This window comes from Magnolia sinica, chromosome 8 (genome assembly GCF_029962835.1).
Source record: "Magnolia sinica isolate HGM2019 chromosome 8, MsV1, whole genome shotgun sequence".
Taxonomy (NCBI): domain Eukaryota; kingdom Viridiplantae; phylum Streptophyta; class Magnoliopsida; order Magnoliales; family Magnoliaceae; genus Magnolia; species Magnolia sinica.
In genome coordinates, this window is record NC_080580.1 from 89,064,568 (window position 1) to 89,088,293 (window position 23,726).

Below are 23,726 nucleotides of genomic sequence, written 5' to 3' on the forward strand. Positions count from 1 at the left end.
GCTGGGTAACTCCTCCATTAAGGACAATCAAGGAGCCACGTTAATGGTTACACATGCAACTCCTATGATGAATATATATAAGGAGCCATATTAATGGCTATACATATGCATATGACTCCTATAATGAAAGAGCATCAAGGAGTCATGTTAATAGCTACACATGCATGGCAATTCCTATGTATAGTGTTTGTGGAGCCTATGGGGGACTCATAAGATCGCACACACCTATATGAAGGGAAAACACGATATGAACTTAATCCAAAGCTTTCAGGGATTGTTGGATATGCGAGATTACATGGAATAGAATTGTATTAAATGGAATTAACACCATTATTACACAATAATTATATGTATGAAAATATTATGTATTTTGACCATCCAATCTCATGCTTGGGATCAAATTCTTCATTTGAAAATAACACGATATTAAGTGAAACCTGCATTTGGTGGACCATGGAATAGCAATATTCAATGGACTATATTTCACAACTAATGCTGGTGATTGCCTGCACACATTCAACTCAAATGTCATGTGTGAAGGACATGCAGATGGACTACGTGAGTAAAATATATGCATCAAGGTGGGGCCCACAAATGTAGTGGATTTCAAAATCCATAAAAAAATCCCACAATATTTATTACGACTAGATGATTTGATACTTTGATTAATCTAATCATTCTTATCGTTTCCAGAGATACTGGATAGAATTTGGATGAGACCAAATACTTACATCCCACCAAATCCCATTTAATCCCACATTCCCAACGGACCATTGGTGGCTCCAGGGAGTTTTCAATAGTAAGCACTTCATCCCCATTGTTCTCTATAATATGGTAGATGTTAGCCTTGAATTTGCCTCAATTTTTTTCCTCATACTTTAAAACGATCTTAAAAAATAGATGAATAATGTAGATAAAAACACATACATTACAATGGCCCCCATAGAGTCTATGGTGACCGGGCTCTCGTAAATACACTAGATGAGTTGTGTACACACACACACATATATATGGTATTATTATAGGTTGACTTCATGGGAAATTCCCATGAGGTTGAGCTATGTGGGCCTTACCGTGATGTGTGTCGAACATCAACCCCATCAGTCAGATGCACCATTCTATGATGGGCCATGGGTTTAAAAATCAAGTCAATCTATGACTTGAGTGGGCCACAGTACAACCATCAGTTGAGAGGGGTTACCCTCCCATTAAAACAGTCATAATTATTTATTCGGCCCACCGAGACGTGGTTCGAAAATCCAGACCATCCATTGTGTGTGTCCCACTTGGATGAGGTGTCAAACCAAGTTTCAGCCACATCCAAAACTGAAGTGGACCCCACCAATTACTTTTATATATTTTAGGCATGTACCATGATTAAGGCCAATTCAAATATTACATGATATAGAACTTCAACAGCCCCAGTAAAGATTGAATGGTACGTATCAAATCACCCAATTTCCTATGGTGTGGCCCACTTGAGTTTGGATTTATTGGAGATCACGTCCAAACATGAGCTGTATATAACATAGAAACCATGGTGGCCCACGGAGTGGAAACTATTCATTCCTACAAAAGGGGAGGCAGGAAATTCGCATCTGCCTCGTGCTCAGTGCCAGGCGTACAGAATCATGCGCTTGCGTGCAAATTCCCATACTCCAGCAGAGCACCGAAGACTTTTTCTCGCTCTGAAAATCCGCACCCGACCCAGCATAAGAAGAACGCGTACAGCAGCTGTATCATTTGTATTGGAAACGCCGGAGGAGGGATAGATAGAGAAGATTCCATCATGGGGGAGGAGGTGAAAATGACCAAAACACCCTCGACGCAGCACCACTTCGTGCTCGTGCATGGCATAAGCCACGGTGCATGGTGCTGGTACAAAATCAGAGTACTATTGGAGAATTCGGGCCACAAGGTGTCGTGTCTGGACCTTGCCGGAGCCGGTATCGACCGTTCAGATGCCGACGCGGTCCTCTCTTTCGACGACTACGATAAGCCGCTCGTCGATTTCATGTCGGCCTTGCCGGAGGGCGAAAAGGTAATTTCACACGCAGTAGAATTGTTACAATACCTTCTCCTCTCTCAATGTTTTCAGTGTTAGGAGAGAGAGAGAGAGAGAGAGAGAGATTTTCTTTCATTAACTTGATTGTATCTTGAGTAATTTAAAATGGTTTTTTCATATCCACTTTTTTCCATTGAAAAAACAAGAAATCTTCTAAAAGATGTAAATTTTTTTTTATAAAGAAATAGATGTGATTTTTTCATGAAAGGTAATTTTCTTTATTTTTTTTCTTAATTTGATTGTAATTTGTACGAAATGGGTATTTTTCATTCCTTCGGAAGAAACAAAAAAAACTTTTTTTAATTTTTGGTTTGAAAGAAATAATTTGATTTTCATTAAAAATATAATTTTATGCAACAACTTAGTAAGGGTGTGTTTGGTTGCATTAAATTTCATGAAATATTGCACCTAATTAGACTGGCTGATTACTAAATATCATGAAAGCTGATTTTATTCAATTCTCAGTGTTTTTCAAGATCGGAAAAAGATTATAAGTAGAAAATTTCTTTCATTCATTTGATATATATAAGTAATTTGAAACAGGTTTTTTTTTTTCATTGAAACAAACAAGAAATCTTCCAAAAAAATGTATTCTTTTTTTAAAGAAATGGATGTGTCTTTTTCACGAAAGGTAATTTTATTTATTTATTTTCTTAATTTGATGGTAATTCGAATGAAATGGGTATTTTTCATTTCGTTGGAAGAAACAAGAAATCTAAAAATAATAATAATAATAATAATAATCTTAAAGAAATAATTGTGATTTTCATTAAAAATAGAATTCTATGATTAGTTCTATAACTTAGGATGGGCGTGTTTGGTTGCACCAAATTAAATGAGAAATTTCACCAAATATTTTATTCAATTTTCAGTGTTTTTCCAATATAGGAAAAGGATTATTCTTGAATTTTTTTTTAATTTTTTTTTTCTGCATTCTATTATTTTTACAAAATAAAATGAGAATTGATCATGTACAACCGGCTGCATGCTAATCTAGTATGCAACCCATCTTTCCTATCAATCTATCACTTGTATATAAAATCCAATCCGTGTAAAGGGTGGGCCCACCTTGAAGATCAAATAACAATGAAAACAGGCCAATTCATTTACCAGAAATTCTACGTTGTCAAAATCATTAGCTGGCCGTCTGTATGAATCAGTATAAAGGTGTGGCCCATCTAACAGGTGGAAGGTCATGGTTTGCAAAATAGAAAATACTAACGGCCGTCCCCACCTTTTACATGGATAGGATGTCCTTCAAAGTTCATATTTTTGGCGGGAAAGCTGGGGCTGCGTGCTAGAATCCTGGAATTATTTATTTTTAATATTTTCTTGAGGAAAATGAAAATAGTTGTTTTCCCATCTATTCATCTTCTTTAGTTGTTCTCCTATCTATTCATCTCCTTTCTTTAAATAATTATTTTTTTTAAAAAAACGACTTATAATTATAAAAATAATTTCTATAATCATTTCCTTCAAAATTTCAGGTAATTTTGGTGGGCCATAGTGCAGGTGGACTGAGTGTAGCCCACACGTGTCACGAATTTCCGAATAAAATCGAGCTTGCAATCTACGTAGGTGCGACGATGCTAAGATCAGGATTTTGTTGCGATCAAGACATCCATGACGTAAATATTCCTTGCTTATTATTCTTTTATTTTTCTCTTTTTTACTTAAAAATGGATTAATCTTAAAATGTGCATGGTGCGCAGTACGCATACCTGCATTAGGCCCTTACCCTCTTACACATCCATGCATGCATGCACACGTAATTTCACTTTTTTAAAAAAATTTAGTATTTATTTTCAATTCATTAAAAAAAAGGAAGCTGCTATTTAGACCCTAAGTTTTTTACGCATGCTCCTGTTTTTCTACTTTCGATAGTCTTCTCTAGACTATTCTGTACCATTCGCCACTGTTTTTCCCGCCAACGTACTACGTGCATGCTACATCCACGTGCAAAAGATGGACCCTTCATGACGATTTCCCATCAGGCAGATCCGCTCATCAAGTGGGCCACGTCGTTGGAATCAATGAATCACGCGTGTGGCGCACGTGATTAAAGGATCTGCCTGATTTTTTCGGCAGGTAACTTTTATGATGGGCCCCACCTTTTGGTCGGCTCGGATGTACTGGGAACATGACAGACTGGCGAGAGTCGAAATGTAAATTATGCATTCTTCATCAAAGGTAGAAAACGGGGTGTAGCTATCAAAAATAAGGTTGTTAGTGTTAATAGTTATTTTAGTTACTATCATATGGTGGAGGCAACTCTTCGTGTTACACGTGGCGGTTTAATATCTCCATCTGACCGTCCATATAGCATCCCATATCGTGGATGAGATTATGGTCACATATTTCGACATATTTCGAGATTTTAACCGTCCGATGAGTGTCCTGAAAAAGAGATCCTGTAAAATGAAATTTAACGGTCAAATACCATTACCGTAGAAGAAAAGTGATGGGTAAGAGTGATTGATTGATGTATATATTAAAAATGAACCATCCATGATAGTTTTTAGTAGATGGACGGTCTAGATTGATCTATATTATTGCAGCGTGTGCACTTCTGGAGATGGCTGTACCATATACCGTTTAACCAGGTTCCATCGTATCAATATCATCTCTGTATCACAAGAGGTTTCGCTTGTCGCCGAACAAATCATTGGCCTCGTGAATACAGGCGAGAGATGACCGGTTAAGGCCGGTGACTTTCTCTGACACGTAGGCCAGGTTAGGATCTTGTCCCCACCTGGAAACAGCGACCTTACACGTGGTCATGGTGGATTTTAGGCCACCCATCCTGCGGCCTGTACTTTCGATGTGTGAATGTTACAGTGATTAGACGATCTTAACCGTTGATGTCATGGTGTCCCGACGATCTTAACCGTTGGATCAATTACTATTTTGCCTTTGAGTTGGACCCTTCACCAGTTTTGTTTTTCGACCGTTTGTTTCAAGGTCTCGTATGGAACAGTTTGGGTCATATTCTTCTGATGGCTATATCCGGCGTGCTGATTGGTGGAGTGGACTGATCTCCTCAAGGGCTGCTGGCGATCCACCGAGGTGGGTGGATCGGAAGCGGATTGTGCAGTAACTCACTAAGCTTAGTGTACTGAGTAAACTCTAAGAGGTCCACCCTGATTTATATATTTTATCCGCTCTGTTGATCCATTTTACCAGATAATTTTAGAGCTTGAGACCAAAAATGAAATATATACAATGTACAAATGGACCACATCACAGGAAAAAGTTGAATTTAATGTCTGCTGTTGACAAATCCTTGGGGGCCACAGAAGTTTTGGATCAAGCTTATATTTTTGTTTTTCCTTCATCCATGTCATCTGTATGATTGTATGAACGGTTTGGATGACAAATAAACATCACTTTGAGGCCACGGAAGGTTTCAACAGTGGAAATCATTATCCCCACTGTTTCCTATGGTATCATCCACTTGACCTTTGGATATACTTTGATTTTGGCCTAAATCCCTTAAATTAGATGCAAAAATGGATGGCAGGAGTGGATAGACCACATACATTCAAGGTGGGCCCAAATGAGTTTACTCAGTGCAATAAGAGCCTACCCATTTCGTTTTCGGGTGGATCCCTGTTTGTAGGGCAAGATCCGTTTTGAAAATTTATTCCAGGGCAAGATTCCGTAAACCACAGAGATTCAAATCTCAAGTGGACCATACTATAGGAAACAATGGTAATTAATCATTAAAAACTTCCTGTGGACCACAAAAGTTTTAGATCAAGCTGATTATTTTATGCTATCTTCATCCAAGTCTTTGTGATCTTATCAACAAGTTTGATGGAAAATAAACATTCCGGTGGGCCTCATTAATTTTTTTAATGGTAGAAATTCAATCACTACCTTTTCCTTTGGTGTGGTTTAACTAAGATTTGGATGTTCTCTGTATTTTAGTCCTTGCCTTAGATTGAGATTTAAAAATGAATGGACAGTATGAATATAAGTCAAATATATCACAGTGTGCCCACATCCAGGAATCCACGACCTCGGTGGGATCCACCGAAGCAGCGCCCAAAGGTGTGCGGATTCGGTGGGCGCGGATTCGGTGCTATCCAGCTACTCGGTACGCTCTTCTCGTGCTTAGTAAATTCATTTGGGCCCAGCTTGAATGTATGTGGTCAATTCATGCCATTCATACGTTTTTCCATCTAATTTAAGGGGTTGAGCCCAAAATTTAAACATATACAAAGAGCAATTGAATCATACCAATGAAACAATGGGGATAATGATTTCCACCGTTGAAACCTTTCTAGGCCCTACAGTGATGTTTATTCGTCATCCAACCTATTAATAAGATCAAACAGACATGGATGAAGGGAATAAACAAATTTAAGCTTAATCCAAAACTTATGTGGCCCCAATGAGTTCTTCAACAGTAGACATTCAATTCACACTGTTTCCCATGTTGTGGTACATTTGAACATTGGATATGCTTCAATTTTGATATAAAGTCATAAAATTATCTGATAATATGGATGGACGGAGAAGATAAAATACATAAATTACGGTGGACCTCACAGAGTTTACTCAGTACCCTAAGCGTAGTGAGTTACTCAGTACGCAATCCACTTCCGTGCTATCCCACCTCGACTAGCTATAGTCGGACGGTCCTGTCAGCGGTACTATGTAGCCCAACACGATGTGTATGTTTTACCGACGCAGTCAATCCATTTGACAGATCATTTTACGGCATGAGTCTAAAAAGAGAAAGTTTGAACGGTCTGGATCTCTTTTCTATCGGTAGTAGTCATCCACATCGTGGCCTGCAGTATTAACGGTTCTAACTGAATTGTGGGCCCAACTTGTACACACTGAAAGCCAGAACACTGATGGAACAGTAATGTCAACCTGACTGCTTCAACAGTGGTCTACGTACAATGCTCGGGCCGATTTTATTTTATTTTTAGTACGCTTGGTTTCTGATTTTGTACAAGTTATGTCATGACTAGTGATCTGAACGGTTGATATGATGGGCCATGTCCTCGGTAGCTTACCCACTAAAAATAAAAGAGGAAAGAACTGTCCCCTTTTTGAATTGAATATGTACCATGTGTACACCGAGTCCAACCTGAGTTGAGCTGGTCTCGGCTCAACTCAGCTCGGCCACTAGCTGACCCAGCTTGAACTCTGCTCTGCTCGGTCTAGTCAGTAGCTCAGGGTAGTTTGAGCTGAGTTCGAGCCAAAATCACGCTTCTGCAGCATTTTTACAAACACATACAATGCACTTTTAATTTCTTATGTAAAGAAATAGTAGCTATTTATAAGTCTTTCATCAAACAACTTACATACAACATTAAAATCAAGGAAAAATAGTATTTGTCTCATATACATACCTTCCTCGCTACTAGTTGGCACTTCATTTAATCATTTCATCGAATACTTGGTGAGCAACATCAATATCTGAGTAACAGAGTCACCGAGCTATTTTGATCCGAGTTTGATTTGAGTAGGGGTTCAATTCGTGTTGAGTTGAGCTTCCGCAAGCTCGAACTCAGTTCAAAATTTTCATCAAGATCAAAAAATCAGCTTGGCTCGGCTCAAACTCAGCTTCAAACCGAGTCCAATTAGGCTTTTTCGAGTCGAGTGGAGCATGCTAACCGAGCTAACTTGGTTTGTGTACACCCCTATTACCAGCTCTTTCCTGTATTTTCTTTTATTTATTTTGAAAACCGATTGAAGGGTTAAGATGTATCCATCTGGGAGATTTTCAGTGTATCATCCACCCACTTTTGGGCCCATCATATCAACTGATCAGATCATGGACCATGTGCCCCACTTATCATGGACCGTTTACTTGTCGAATTATAGTGGGCCAATTGATGGAAGGGTTGACATATTTCAATCATGAATGTTTTTGAGGCAAAGCTCATCAACCGTGCATCTCAATCGATCAATGGTTTGGATCACAACCATGGGCCCCTGCACGTACTGAATAATGACGTTTTGTTGCTGTTAATCAGGATTCAGGACCCCAAACATTCCTCGCTGGTCATTGTCCTCTGTCACTATCACTTCCTTAGTCATGTGGTGCCCACCTTCTGATGATCCATACTGTTGGTCCACAAGGTCATATCATTAATGGGACATCGTGAAAAAAGTTCACCGATTCGAGATCCTCACCCTCCATAAGAAGTGAGACAGAAACAACGGTCCATGTCTCGATATAGGTGTACGGACCATGAGGATTTCTAATCAGTTCATGTAGGCTTGACTGAAGACCTGTACATGAACCGAGTTAGCTTAGTTTATTTGTTCGACTTGACTTGGCTTGAAATTAGGTTCCAGCCCCGTCGAGCTGATCTTTTGAGCTCGAAAGTCTCGGTTAGACCAAACTCAACTCGACTCAGCTTGAAACTTGACTCGGTTTGAATCGATTCAACTCGAATCGAGTTCACTTAATATAAATATTGTATATATATTTATATATTTAAATAAATTATATATTACATATATTAAAAACTCTATAACTTACCCTCCAACTCACCTAGTAGGTTAGAACTCATCAAGCTCAAGCTCAGCTCAAACTGGGTTGAACTATAGGCCGAGTTGAGCCAAGCTACCCAGTCAGGCTTGAGAACTGAGCCAAGTTGAGTTCGAGCTAGGGTAACTTGATGGTCGAGCCAAGTCAAGCTGGGCCAAGCTCGACTCGGTTTAACTCGTGTATAGCCCTAGGCTTGAACTTCAGTCTCAAGCTCGGGCCTGATGTCATGGGCTAGGCCTGGCTAATGGCATGGGCAAGGCCCAGCCATTTGATTTTGAGCCCAAATGAAATGGGTTGGGCTCACGGGCTCAGGCTAAGCCTATCCCATCAAGTCCTAATGGAACTGTATAATTGCAGCCATGCCAAAGCGCTAATTGGATGGTATCATTAGTGTCGTGGACCGTCCAACATGCAGGATGCAGAATCGACGGCCTTGATCATCACACACGTGGGACATGTGATACGATCATGATGTTGATTATAGCTAATATCTTTTTATTATCATTAAACAGGGTGTTCCAGATTTGTCAGATTTCGGCGATGTGTATGATCTAGGGTTCGGATTAGGGCCCGATAAGCCTCCGACAAGTGCACTTATTCGGAAAGAATTTCAACGGATGATCTTATCTGAGTTTAGCCCAGTAGAGGTAAAGAAAACAAAAGAAATGAATAATATTAAATAGAAAATCATTTTAAAAGGATGGTTAAAGTGTGACGGGTCATCTCGCGCACACGTAAGCGTCCACCGTGTACACCCGAGTCTGGATGGGGCATCAGCTGAAATTCAGATTGATTGGACGGTCTTGATCTCTGATCTCGGTGGCTGATCCTTTTCATTTTGACCCTCCATTTCATTGAAAACACGATTTTGGATAATCTGGATTATGTTATGGTGGGCCCATCTGATTGGGCTGCTCTCATATTTCACAGGCCCAAGAAGCCCATTTTCTTCCCAACACCAAGTTCTTCAATTTGGGGCTGTCAGTGGGCCAGTCTGAAATTCCAAGCCCATTTATTAATTGGGCCGGACTTAAAGACTTTTTTTAAGAGACCATCGTCCTACCCTTTGAGTGGCCACCGTGATGTGTGGGTATTATCCACACCGTCCATCCATTTTTTTCATATCATTTTAGGGTATAAACCCAAAAATGAGGCAGATCCAAGTCTTAAGTGGACTACACAATGGGGATTAAACTCTTACCGTTGAAAACTTCTTAGAGGCCACATATGTTTTGGATGGAGCTGATATTTATATTTTCTCTTCATCCAGGTCTATGTAACTTGATGAATAGGTTGGATGGAAAATAAACATTACAGTGGGGCTTAGAAAAGTTTCAACGATGGTGTGGTCCATTTGACCTTGGATCTTCCTCATTTTTGGGTTTATACCCTAAAATGATACGGAAAAAAATTGATGGACGGTGTGGATAAGACCCATATATCATCGTGGCCACTCAAAGCTCCTGCCCATTCCCAGCTGGAGATCTGTGGGGTAGGATGCAATCCGTGTCCATTTAGGATTTCAGTGGTAATTTTTTCAATATATCTTGTAAAATGGGCCATACCTAATGAACAGATTGGATCATGCAATAAGTTGGGTGGGCCAAGGATCTTGCTGTGGCAGTCATTATTATCTTGGGCTGGGCTTGGGATCAAGCCCATTTGTTGTGGCCCACATGAGTCTAGCCCTACCTAGGCCCAGGTTTTACTACACGGGTCAAGCTTGGACAGACCCGATCCGTTTACAGCTCCGTCTTATTTTAAGATAAAATTACCATAATACCCTTAGTAAGTTTTGTAATGTCCGGCTCTGATTGGTTCTTAGGACTCGACCCTTGGCTCGATGTTGCTGCGGCCTGGGCCAGTTATGGCGATACAAAGTGCAAGGTTTGAAGGAGGGAATGACCAGATCAACCAGATAAAACGGGTCTACATAAGGACCACGCATGACCGAGTCGTTAAGCCCGAGCAACAAGATGCGATGATCAAGAGGTGGGCCCCGAGCGAGGTGTGGACACTAGAGAGTGACCATAGCCCTTTTTTCTCAACTCCCAATGAGCTATTTGGCTTTCTAATCAAAGCTTTAACTTATACCCATTGTGACTAGATACGTGTGCATGTGGTGTAAGCATGCGTGATCTGGATCGTTTGTTTGTTGAGAGGTGCCATGGATGGGGTATTGTGAGAAAATCACCCTGTTTTGATAATCGGCGCCTCTGATTGGATGATTTTTTTTATGATTATAATTGGGTCTTGATTGTGTAGACATGTCATACACTGCGTGTGATTTGGACCGTTCATTTGTTGTGAGTTGCCGTAGATTAGCTGTTCGAAGAAATCGCAGTGGTGCATGTGGGAGGGCTTAAAGATGGATGGCAGCATATATGACACGTGTGAGGAATAAGACGTGTTGTATATGTACATGTGGCCCATTGAGGTATGTGGCATGTTGGCACACTCACTAGGGTGCATGACATTGGCAAACGCAGAGTGGTGGTTGTACATGTCAGTGTTTTAAGATGGATTTAGCACGTGTGCCACTTGAAAGGATGTTTGCACGTGTGTTACTTGAATGGATGTCTATACGTGTGGAGCTCTTGTTGTACACCAATAAGTGATGCACTTAAAGATGAATAAATGACATGTGGCACATGTAAATGAGGGTGATACATATTGCAAATGGTGTTGGATATGGACCTCGTATCCACAGGTAGATGGGTCTCACATGAGATTCTTCTTATATCATTCCTTTTCATTTTTCTCTAAAATTTAATATTTTAAATTTTAAACTATAGTTCATCATTTTCTATATTCAATTTATAAATGTAGCTCTCTTTTAAATAATCTAAGTTTTGTTTTTCATAACCTGAGAGCTATATTAACTATAGAATAATATGAGTAATATGACCATCTCTACTCTCATAATAATTAGGTCGGACCACTAGATACAAATGATTTATCTTCAACTTTGCATGAATATTTAAATTACTGGGCCAAAAAGCCTAAAAGCTGGTGACTCTTCAACAGAACATATGACATAATTTCAAGGCAATCCAAACCGTCAAAACCATTATGCAGATGCAGCATAACAAGCAAGTGGCATTGAGAAAAAGATGTTTTACTTATGAGATTTTGGCCTTGGAATTAGTATCAGTGTATCACTCCCTATTTTACTTTTAGTCTTAGAGATCTCATCCACCTTACTTTCCACAATTTGAATGTTCTGCATAGATATATGGAAGAATGCCTCAAGTGAGGATGATGAGCCACAGGCATTTTAAAATGGTGGTAGACGGGCCCGTATAATAGATGTGCAAATGGGTAGGGTTCGGACGAACAATGCCTCGGAACCCAACCCATTTAAGAATTAGGTCAGAATTTGGACCACGACCCAGCCTATTAAAATTCATGTTGGGTCACTCATCTATTTAAAGGGCTTGGCTTAAAAGTATAGGAGGATACAAAACTAACCCATTTATCACATGAGTTGGATTTGGGTAAGGTATTATAGTTGATTTTTTCCTTAAATATTGTTGTAAATCATTTAATTGCTGGTGACTATTAACTTTAATGATAAGGAATAAAATGAGGAGCAGTCCAAATTCAATAAAAATAATTAGACTTTTAGGGTACACACACACACACACACTCACACACCCCGTATCAACATTGGGCTTGGGATTTCAATGGTCCAAATTGTCACAAGTAGTGGATAGATAACCATTAAGCCTAAGAGAAGAAAAAACAAATCCACATGCTTAATTAACTACATTTTCTTGTATGGGTCAGCTTAGTGGGATCAAAATATAAAAATGGGGTAGGTGGTCCCGAAAACACTACGAGAGGGACATTTGGTCCCTATCCCCAAAATCAAAAGAAGGAAAGGGGCATCCACAACCTTTATGAGTCCGCCTAGATTCCACCCAATAAATAGCTTTTTTAACTTATGCAAGTTAATAAGCTACTTTTCTTAATTATATAGTTTGCTTATTAAATTTAAATAAGTAGCTAACTAAACAAAGTAACTTATTTCATAGTGGATTAGGTATGGCTTAACCTCACCCAAGATGGTCTAGCCTTACTAGGGGTGTTCACACCCCAAGTATATGGATGTGATGTAATAATAATTTCAGTAAGACAGAGGTCGAATTCATAGGGACTGAACTTTGTACGTAATCTAAAAGTAATCAGAACTAAAACTAGAAGAAGATGAAATCTGTTAATAAATATTATAAGGACAAAGTAATGTGTGACATGGTTAATACAGAGGCTTGTCACATGCTATTTGATCGACCATGCCAGTACGATGTTGATGCCATGCGTAGAGGTCGGGATAATATATTTATTTTTATTAAAATGGTATAAAGATTATCTTTGCCCCTATGAGAATGGAGAATCATCCCAAGACTTTTAAAGTAGAGAGGCGCTCTCTCATAATTATATGAAATTTCATTAAAGAATTTAAGGAGGCATTGTAGATTATTGCATTAGTTGTAAAGGGAAAATAAGTAGAATCCATGAATATCTAGAAAAGTTAAAACTAGTTATGTTGAAAGAGTTCAAAGGGATTTTGTCTGATGAACTTTCTGACGAGTTGTCTCCTATACTTATTATCTAACACTACATTGATCTTGTCCTAGGGGAAAATATACTTAATTACCCACATTATCAAATGAGTTCAAAAGAATTTGAGATCTAGTGAAGCAAAGCATGAGTGCACGTGTTATACCAGCCTGTAGATGATCAAGAAGTTACAGGTCTAATGCTTAGTATAATGAAGAGGTTGATAAATATCAACACCAAAAGGTATTTGAAGTGAGTGATAATATACTAGTTTATCAATGTAAGGAGAGATTTTCAACTAGAATATATAACAATCTGATGAATAAGTAGACAGGTCATGTTTCAATACTCAAGAAAATCATTGATAACACTTTTGTTGTTAATCTTTCCAAGGATATGGAGATCTATGCACTTTCAATGTCGCAGACTTGTATGAATATCATGAGCAAGGCCGTTAAATAACTCGATGGTGAGTTCTTTCCAAGTGGAGGAGACTGATGTAGGATGTGCTATAGATGCATTCTTTGAACAGTTGGACCAAAGGACGCCCAAATAAAAACAAAAGTAGTCCATCAAATTCAAGCCTAGTCCTATGTAGGGCATGACATAATTGGACCCCAGGAGGATCCGGTTTGAAGAAACTCATTCTAAATAGGGGGAAATTGTAATTCAAAGTTTGGACTATACCATAACTTTTGATCTGGGCATTGTCATTAAATGCATGGCCTATCGATCTTTATTAGGATTTAAAAGTGTTTTGTTATTTTGGGTAATTTTGAATTGGGATTTTGTTTTTCTTTATTAGTGGTGTAATCAACAAATTATATGGACATTATGTAATAAAATACAAGATTTTCTCTCTCATTTTCTTGTGGAATCAAGAACCCTCACTGTAAATTCAAGGTTTTAATCACTTAACGAGAGATAATGATCTTTCGCTTATTGTTCCATGCTCTTTCATGCATCATGTTTTAATGATCCAAAGCTTTTATGTGGCTTGGATAAGGAACAAATGACCCAAGGGTTGGCATATTTAGAAGAAAAAAAAAGATGTTTCCCAAGTCTAGACAACAAACAAAAAAGTTACCTTTTTAAGAAATAAGAAGGAAATGGATATTGTGTTTTCAAAAGATGTATAAAACAAGTAATAAAAATGTTATTTTCATAGAAAGGAGGTTTTCTTAATTTATATTTCAAGGAAACAAAACATGTTTTTATTTTTATTTTTTACCTTTCTTAATTTATATTTCAAGGAAACAAAACATGTTTTTATTTTTATTTTTTACCTTTTTCCCTTTACATGAATAGTTTGTCGAGTTGGGAGACCTCCATTTTACAGGCTATATTACGTAGATGACAACTACTTTTTAAATGGTGATGACTCTTTAACACGACAGATGACATAGTATCAAGGCAATCTAAACCGTCCAAACCATCCAATCGGTTATATTGTATGCGTTGAGAAAAAGACAGTAACCATCAAACCATCTGTTTTGCCTTTGGAATCAAGATCACTCCCTAATTTACTTTTAAGAACTTCTTAATTAGTTAGATCTTAGAGTTCCCATCAACCCTATTTTTTCATAGACCTACATGAATTCCACAAGTGGGGATGATGAGCTACAACAATGTTAAAAGTGGTAAACCACTGCATAAATAGGTAGGGTTGGGTCACTCATTTATTAAATGGGTTGGCTCTGAGAATACAAGAGGACTCAGATCTAACCCATTTATCATATGAGTTGGGTTTTGATTAAGTATAAAAATTACAGTTGAGTTCAAATATTGTTGAAAACCATTTAATTGGTGGTGACTATAGACATTGACGGCGAAGAATAAAATAGCTAGCAATTAAAATTCAATGTATATAATTAGATGGTCAGGTACCCTAAATATACATGTATGTTTATGATCACATTCACCACTGGTACACATAAAGTCACACATTCATCCATAATCTAATCCAAATTTAACCGTTGAGAACATATTAAACCAACCCGATCATGACCCTATGATCCATGTATCAAAACCACTCAATTATGATAGTTTATTTACATTAAAAATCTGTCCAAATAAAATTTCCCATTGTACACTAAATCAGTCCATGCTAAAACCATTCAATCTCAAATTATAGCGACACACAACAAACCCATGAAATTTGAGATTAATCTGCCCTCATTTGACCTATGATTTCCATTATAGACTTGCATCATTAATAACCATTAACCCCATTTTTGGACGCAGATTAGCTACTGACAGGTTGAGTAGCGAAACTCGCGAAGTGACGTCACCAAGTACTGTGGGTCCCACCATGATGTATGTGTTATATTCACACTGTCCATCCATTTAAAGAGATTATTTTAGGACATGATCCAAAGAATGAGGCAGATCCAAAGCTTTAGTGGACCCCACCACAGAAAACACTGGAGAGACATGCCCATCATTGAAACCTTCCTAAGATCCACTGTGATGTTTATTTGAGATCCAACTTGTTCATAAGTTAACACATACATTAAAGAAGAGAAAACACAAATATCAACTTCATCGAAAACTTTTGTGGCCCTTATAAGTTCTTAATGGTAGGCGTCACTCTCTCCACTGTTTTCTATGGCGGGGTCCACTAGAGATTTGGATCTGACTCATTCTTTGGTTCATGTCTTAAAATGGTCTCTCGAAATGGATGGACGGTGTGGATACAAAACATACATCAGGGTGGGACCCACCGAACTTGGTGATGTCCCTTCCATAGCGAGTCTCCCTAGTCAACTTGTCAGTAGCTAATTAGCGTCCCCCTTTTTCATAGCCACATCTTAAGTCATATGATAATGTGCCTAAACCATCCAAAACAATCCAATCAAGAAGATAAACTGACCTCTCCATTCTCCCCCTTAATCGACGTGTACAAATCATTCAACTCTATTATTGATTTTAAGCCACTTATTCACAAATCTTCATAAATGCTTATATACTTGTGTACCACACACCAGCCAATCAGCTTCCCCTCTAGTGTCCACACCTCACCGGGGCCCACCTCTTAATCATCACATCTTGTTACTCGGGCTTGAGGACTTTGTCATGTGCTATCTCTTTGTAGACCCATCTCACCTTCTCAACCGGGTCAATCCCTCCAAACATTGTGCTTTGTAGCACCGTAGCCACATCGAGCCAAGGGTGGAGTCATGATAGCCAATGCAAACCGTGGGTTTATAGAACTTAATAAGGGTGGTATGGTCGCTGTAACTCTATAAAGAGTGATGTCCTAGGGATGACCGGGTCGACCCAGGTCCATCCAAGCTTAGCCCATTGAGCAAAACCTAGGTCCTAGAGCAACTGGGCCTATGATGGGCATGGTCGTTGTAACTTTATAAAGAGTGGTTATGTCCTAGGGATGACCGGGTCGACCCAGGTCCATCTAAGCTAAGCCCATTGAGAAAAACCTAGGCCCGAGAGAAACTGGACCTACTAATGGGCCAAATAAATGGGCCCAAGGCCAGACCGTGATGATTACGTTGAGCCCAAGTCCTAGTGGGAGCAGATTAGGTGAGACCCCGAATCTGACTGTGGGGTCCACTGTGATGTATGTGACTGCATCCACACCATCCATCCATATTGAAAGCTAATTTTAGGGCATGATTCAAAAAATGAATCAGATCAAAATCTTAGGGAGGCTGTAATATAGGTAATTGACTGTTAAAAACTTCTCGTGAGCCACAAAAGTTTTGGATCAAGCTGATATTTGTGTAGTCTCTTCAATCAGATCTTTGCAACATTATCAACAGGTTGGATGGTAGATAAACATTCTGGTGGCCCCCATGAAGTTTTTAATGGTGGAGATTCAATAACTTTTGTTTCATGGTCCACATAAGATTTGGATCTACTTCATTTATGGGATCATGACTGAAAATGAGCTTTCAAGAAAGTTGAACAGTGTGGGTTTAAGGCCCATACATCGCTATGAGCCCCACAGCCATGGGTCCCACCCACCTAAGTGGATTTGGGGCCACTCAATGCAAGATCCAAGCTGTTGGTTACGTGTGCCCCACTGTACAAGATATAGTATACTGAACAAAGCATGAGCCCAGCTTGCTCAATAAACGGGCTTCAAACTCAGCTGCCTAGGCCTAACCACTGATCCTAAGTACAGCCCAAGCCCAACATGAAGTGGGCCAGGCTGAAAGCATTTACAGCATTTAATTGAAGAGCTTGGGTGTCAAGGGCTGTGTACGAGCCAAGCTAGATTGAAAAGCTTGTTTGGCTTGGCTCGATCTAACTCGGCTTGTTTTGGTTTGAACGATGACTCGAGGTGATCCAAGCTTCATATGACCCAGCTTGTTTTGAAAACGAGCTAAGTTTAAACATATTGGAGCTCGACTCAATTGGACTTGAATATATATATATATATAAACTTAAAACTTAAACCGTATCTTATGTATCCATTCCTATCTTATTCTTTTCATTCCTTACCCAGCATGTCGTGTGTTGAGAGTTAAATATTGTATAATTTTTTCCGTTTACATCTTGGTTTTATGAACATGAATTAGCTTAATGTTCTATTTTACTCATGTAAGTGTTGTAAGGCGAATTTAAGAGCTTGAATTGAAAAAGGGTGTTAAAAAGCATGGATTTGATGCTCAAGAATCACCAAGGCAAGAGATGGATCTTAAGAGACCAAGATTGAAGAATTCACATGTCAAAGATCCAAGAAAACCAAGTGAGAAATGAAAAGAATCGAAGATTTGAAGTGAAGAATCCTGAAATCATCCTGAAAAAGTGTATTCTGAAGTTCTGAAATCTTTTTGAGAAACTGCACAGTGGAAAATCTATTTTAAACAAACTATGCAGCGAGAAGTTTATTTTGAAAAACTGCATAAATTTGAGGCAGTTTCTAGAGTTTTCTAACTTTGTACAGAAGTTGGAGTTCCCCACTTATAAATAAGGCTTCCTAGGGCATTCCTAAGCATCATTAAAAACATTCAAGAGCAATATTTAGAGTTTTTAAAGGGTTTTCAATTTTATAAGTTATTTTTTTTCTTTTAGATATTTTCTATTTGCATATATTCTTTCTTGTTGCTTTCTTTCTCTATTCTAGATATGTTTTTCTAAGTTCCTTCTAGCCCAAGCTAGAAGGGAAGCACATGGGTTTAATAATTCTTTAAGTTATGATGATTGATTGTTTTAATGTTTAGATGAATAATGTATGCATGTTATCTATTGTTTAGGTTTTGTTTTTTATCCTTTTGTGAGATCCATATGTTTCCATTATATGAGATCTACACTGATGGATAGGCTTACCCTAGATCAATCAGATTTTATAGATAGGAAAGGTTTTCAACCTGTTATATTTCTTTGATTTTCATTATCTCATTGACATTGAATTCTTAAAATCACCGACGCTTGAGAATATATGTCAATGGTACAAATTCATATTTTCTAATCTTTTATATCATTTATTAAAATATTTAAACTATTTTATTTTCCGATTAAGCTGACCATAGTACTCAGATCCTAATTGTGTTATCCAAGTGTAACGCCCTGAAATTCGAGGGTCGAGCATAACTCAGCTCCCGAGTTCCAAAACATCACTTATGCAACATATTTAATGATGAATGTATGTTGACTGTATTAGTGCATAAAACATGGAATAGATTAAGCCAAAACACAGATATGATTCAGGGACAAGTGAATAAAGCAAGCGGAAGACTTATAGTAAAATGTGTACAAGTGTAAATCCCTGAATTACATATAAAACTAGATCGTGTAAAAGTGTTATTTAACAAAATTATAAGTATCAAATTACATCATTTCAGTTCCCAAAATATAATCCCAGAGATCTCGCGCAACAGACCAAGGCTCGCTAGAACCCGTCTAAAAACTGCATAAAGGAGAAGGCAGCCTCATCGTCATCCAGCTCCCGCTCTGCCTCAGACGTCGCGTCCACATCTGCAACATCAGGGCCTAAGACAGAGTCTGGTGGGTGTGTAACACCGCCCCAGAAACGTGGGAGTAAGTGATCAACTCAGTGGAACAATAAGGCACTGGTTAACATGTTATCAGTTCAATCAAACAGTAATGATAAAGCAGGATAAGTAATTAAATCCTAAGTACTCTTGTTAATACAGGGATGAATGCAATATGATGCGTGCCCTCACGCGTACACCCTCAGCGTCTTCATCTTACGTTACGCATGACATCGCCTCAAAGTGCGCCACATCTACAAAGCACATGCAAATGCGGTGCATGGATATGATTACCAAGTTGTTATTAGTCCAATTCATACAGCAGGATTGGGAAGCTAAGATACCTTCCTCATGTCACCATCCAAACAGTGATCCATTCTAGGGTCGTCAATCCTAGACATCTCATACGATCATATAGTTGAGGTCGTAGCAAAGGGCTCGTCACCAATCAATGCACGCCTTTCATGCCCTTACTACCACAGATCGGCTCGTCACCTCCTTGTGGTATCCAGGTATGCTCGAGGTCACTACAAAGGGCTCGTCACCAATCAATGTAGGCCGACAGCGCGAATATAGTATCCCATACCACCATAATTGGCTCACGAGTCTAGTGTGCTCACTGGTCACTATGGGGAGGCTCGTCACCCCAGCGTAGGCCGACAGCTCGACCACGGTGTCCCATACCACCATGTCCGGCTTATGAGTCTTAGCGGATCAAGGTACAACGGTTAACGAAATTTTATTAGTAAGTTTGGTACCCTAGATTCAAGCAATGACGTCCATACATGGTTAACATACATCGGATAATTGGGTTACTTGACGAACCGACTAGCACGAGTGCACGTGGGGTTGAACGATATAGAGTGCGCAAACACTCCGCATGGCCAAACCACTACCGACAACTCTAATACGACTCGGGTTCGTCAAATCGCGTCCTACGTGGCGAAAGCAACCTCAGCCACGAACTCAAGGCCGATTACCGATTTTCTGGACTAATTCATAGTCCCAAACACAATTCACTACAACAGATATGCATATACAATTTAGAATGGTAATGGAACAACAACTCAATTCATGGTACATACACATCTGAAGAATATCAACTTAACATAAGTGTAAGCATAGGAAATGCTTGAATTTAAATAACTTGAAAGGTAACTGCATAAAGGAAAACATGCGCATCCATAGGAGTATTGAGAATCACTTCTCAACGCCCGCATTTAGTGTAATCAGTTACACTTTAGATCATTCATGCATTTCTACAAACACTTAGCATACATGGAACAACATACATGACATATGTTGAAATACATGCACTTAGACAATTCCTTTTACCAAGGAGTTGTCATACATGCATCTAGCATACATACATGACAATTAATCATGGCAAACATAAGTGCATATTTTAACGTATACGGTACTTTATAAATACACTTAGAATACACAAATCTCAATATAGCACATGCATATCAGGAAAGCAATGTAAACACAACATTTGGCATGTGAAATCTCATCCATAACAAGAATAAACCACTAACTGGGATTGAAAGCCTTGAAAACCATAACCTATACACTCAAAGTCCGCACCTTAAGCGAAGAAAGAACCACCGAACTGATTTAGACGAGTAGTCTTCGTCAACGGCGCTAGAATACCCTAAAACAAAGATGGAAATGAGATACAACAACACCAAGTCTAGTCTAAGCTCTAACACAGGTTAGGGTTAGGTTAACTTACCCCAAAAGATCTCAGAACCGTCAAAAGAACGATTCAAAGTGAAGGTTCAAAGATGAAGAAGAACAAGGAAGAATCAAGATGATTCACCAACCAATCTCTCTCACTAACTCTCTCTTTTCCACTCTCTTTCCAGGCTAGGGTTAGAGAAAATTCGTATGGAAATGAGAGCTAGGGTTTAAGGACTATATATAGGCCTTAAAATGATGGAAATAACCCCAGGGTCAAGGTATACTTAGGTTATAACCAAAGCACGCCTTTCTCGATCCAACGAAGCACTTCTGGTGGACCTATAACCACGAAAGGTCGGACTTAAGCTCCTTGACCATGGATCCAGGTCAAGCTGAGTTTTCGTACCGACTCAGATCGGCCGTGGCGGACCACACACAATTCAACGGTCACGGAAACTCGATCAGTCCACAAGCACTAGGATATGCATGGGCCATTCCCTGATCGGATGGTGAAATTGGGTAATAATCCAACGGTCAGAATGCTTAAAATCGTCGCGCAAGCGACACGACTCAGATTTCATAAAAAGCTTATTAAATTCCAACCGTTCTCACACTCTTCACTCCGAGCCCAACCAAATCGACCTAGAACATCAGATTGACTTGATTTTCGAGGTGAAGATCAAGCCCAACTCGGTGACCGCAACAACCTAAGATCATCGCCATCGGACTTTCGACGCGCGGTCCAGGTCCGATCCAGATCTTCCAAAAATTCCCCAGAACAACTGGATTTAGCGATGGATCCCAGATTTCAGAGTAACGTAGCGCTCACTAATCTACACGATTAGAGCCATGCAGATACAATTTAAAGTGATTGATGCGAATTTCACAAGCAATCGAGTAAAGCGCTCATCACCCCAAAATAACTACTTAAGGAAAGATTAGCACAGAAATTCCAAGGTCGTTACAATTTACCCCCCTTAAGGAAAATTTCGTCCTCGAAATTCATACCTTCATATAATCCTCGAGGATCAGAGGGTAGGTCTTCCTGACTGATTCCCAAGTAGCCTCTTCCACACCATGATGCGTCCATAGCACCTTCACAAGAGGGATAACCTTGCTACGCAATACCTGCTCCTTCCTGTTGAGAATACGCGTCGGTCGCAGTACATAAGTGGCATCCTCACTCAACTGCACTTGCTCCCAACTGATAATATGCGAAGGATCAGGAACGTACTTCTTCAGCATAGAAACATGAAATACGTTATGCACGCCCGCAAGAGGTGTGGGCAAAGCAAGGCGGTATGCTACCGCTCTCACTCGATCCAGAACTTGAAATGGACCAATAAATCTCGGCGTCAGCTTTCCCTTCTTACCGAACCGCAGAACTCCCTTCATAGGAGAGACCTTCAGAAAAACATGATCTCCCACTACAAACTCAAGCGGTCGACGCCTCGTATCAGCATAACTCTTCTGCCTGCTCTGCGCTATCAAAAGTCGACGTCGAATGATGTCAACCTTCTCAGAAGTCACCTGCACCAACTCTAGGCCAAGCAAACTACACTCACCAATTTCTACCCAACAATGTGGTGCTCTGCACGGGCGACCATACAACGCCTCATGGGGAGCCATGCCGATACTCGCCTGGAAACTATTATTATACGCGAACTCTGCATACTAAAGACAATCATCCCAACTGTCTTTGAAATCCAAAACACAAGCTCGCAACATATCCTCCAGGACTTAATTCACGCGCTCCGTCTGCCCATCTGTTTGCGGATGAAACACGGTGCTGAACTTCAGTTTCACACCCATTGCTTCCTGGATACGAGTCCAGAAGATAGATGTAAAACGCGTGTCTCTATCAGACACAATCTCCAGGGGAACTCCATGCAGACGTACTATCTCCTTGATATACAACCTAGCCAACTCGTCTGCAGAGTAAGTGACTCTGATCGGTAAGAAATGCGCCGACTTCGTTAATCGATCGACGATCACCCAAATAGAATCAAATCCCTTTCTCGTCCTCGGCAACCTAGAAATAAAATTCATAGAGATGAAATCCCACTTCCATTCAGCTATGGGCATGGGCTGCAACAACCCAGGAGGTCGGCGATGCTCTGCCTTGACCTGCTGGCACGTGAGACAACGAGAAACAAATTCAGCAATCTGGACCTTCATATTGTCCCACCAATAAGACCTCTTCATATCCTGATACATCTTCGTGCTACCTGGATGCATCGCAAGCTTAGAACTATGGGCTAACTCGAGAACCTCACGTCTCAAGTCAGGGATGTCAGGAACACATAACCGGCCACGAAAACGTAGGCCCCCATCAGAACTAACACTCCAGTCGGAGCTCTCATCTGTACCAACCCGCTGCCTCATCTTCATCAAAAGCTCATCATCTGCCTGAGCTGCAACGATCCTCTTGTCGATAATGGGCTGTACACGAATGTGTGCGATAACCTCATACGGCTCAACTACCGTAAGCTTCTGCTCAAAATCGCGTACGAACTCCAACATATCCCACTCTGCTATCATCAGTGGAGCCGCAAACTCCAAAGCCTTCTTGCGACTCAACGCATCTGCCACAAGGTTCGCCTTACCAGGATGGTAAGAAACATCGAACTTGAAGTCCTTCAATGTTTCCATCCATCTACGCTGCCTCATATTCAAATCACGCTGCGTGAAAATATACTTAAGGCTCTTGTGGTCGCAAAAGAGCTCGAACTCCTCACCATAGAGGTAATGTCTTCAAAGCTTTAATGCGAAGATGACAGCTGCCAATTCCAGGTCGTGCGTAGGGTAATTCTCTTCGTATTTCCTTAACTGACGCGAAGCATAAGCAATCACCCTGTCCTTCTGCATAAGGACACAACCCAGACCAACGCGAGAGGCGTCAGTATAAATAATATACTTAACCCCTTGCTCTGGCAATACT

At 39.8% G+C, this 23,726-nt stretch overlaps 1 protein-coding gene across 2 annotated transcripts; it reads left to right on the top strand.

Annotated features, from left to right (window-relative positions):
- The first annotated feature begins 1,522 nt into the window (after window positions 1-1,522).
- On the top strand, window positions 1,523-10,846 carry LOC131253630 (methylesterase 17). 2 transcript variants are annotated; one of them, XM_058254708.1, is made up of 4 exons: window positions 1,523-2,041; window positions 3,553-3,693; window positions 9,095-9,229; window positions 10,408-10,846. In XM_058254708.1, the coding sequence occupies exons 1-4, from the start codon at window positions 1,538-1,540 to the stop codon at window positions 10,687-10,689; spliced, it is 1,062 nt and encodes a 353-aa protein (XP_058110691.1). In that variant the 5' UTR covers window positions 1,523-1,537; the 3' UTR covers window positions 10,690-10,846. The 2 variants fall into 2 exon arrangements, with proteins under 2 accessions (XP_058110691.1, XP_058110692.1); XM_058254709.1 differs by lacking the exon at window positions 9,095-9,229.
- The last annotated feature ends 12,880 nt before the right edge of the window (window positions 10,847-23,726 follow it).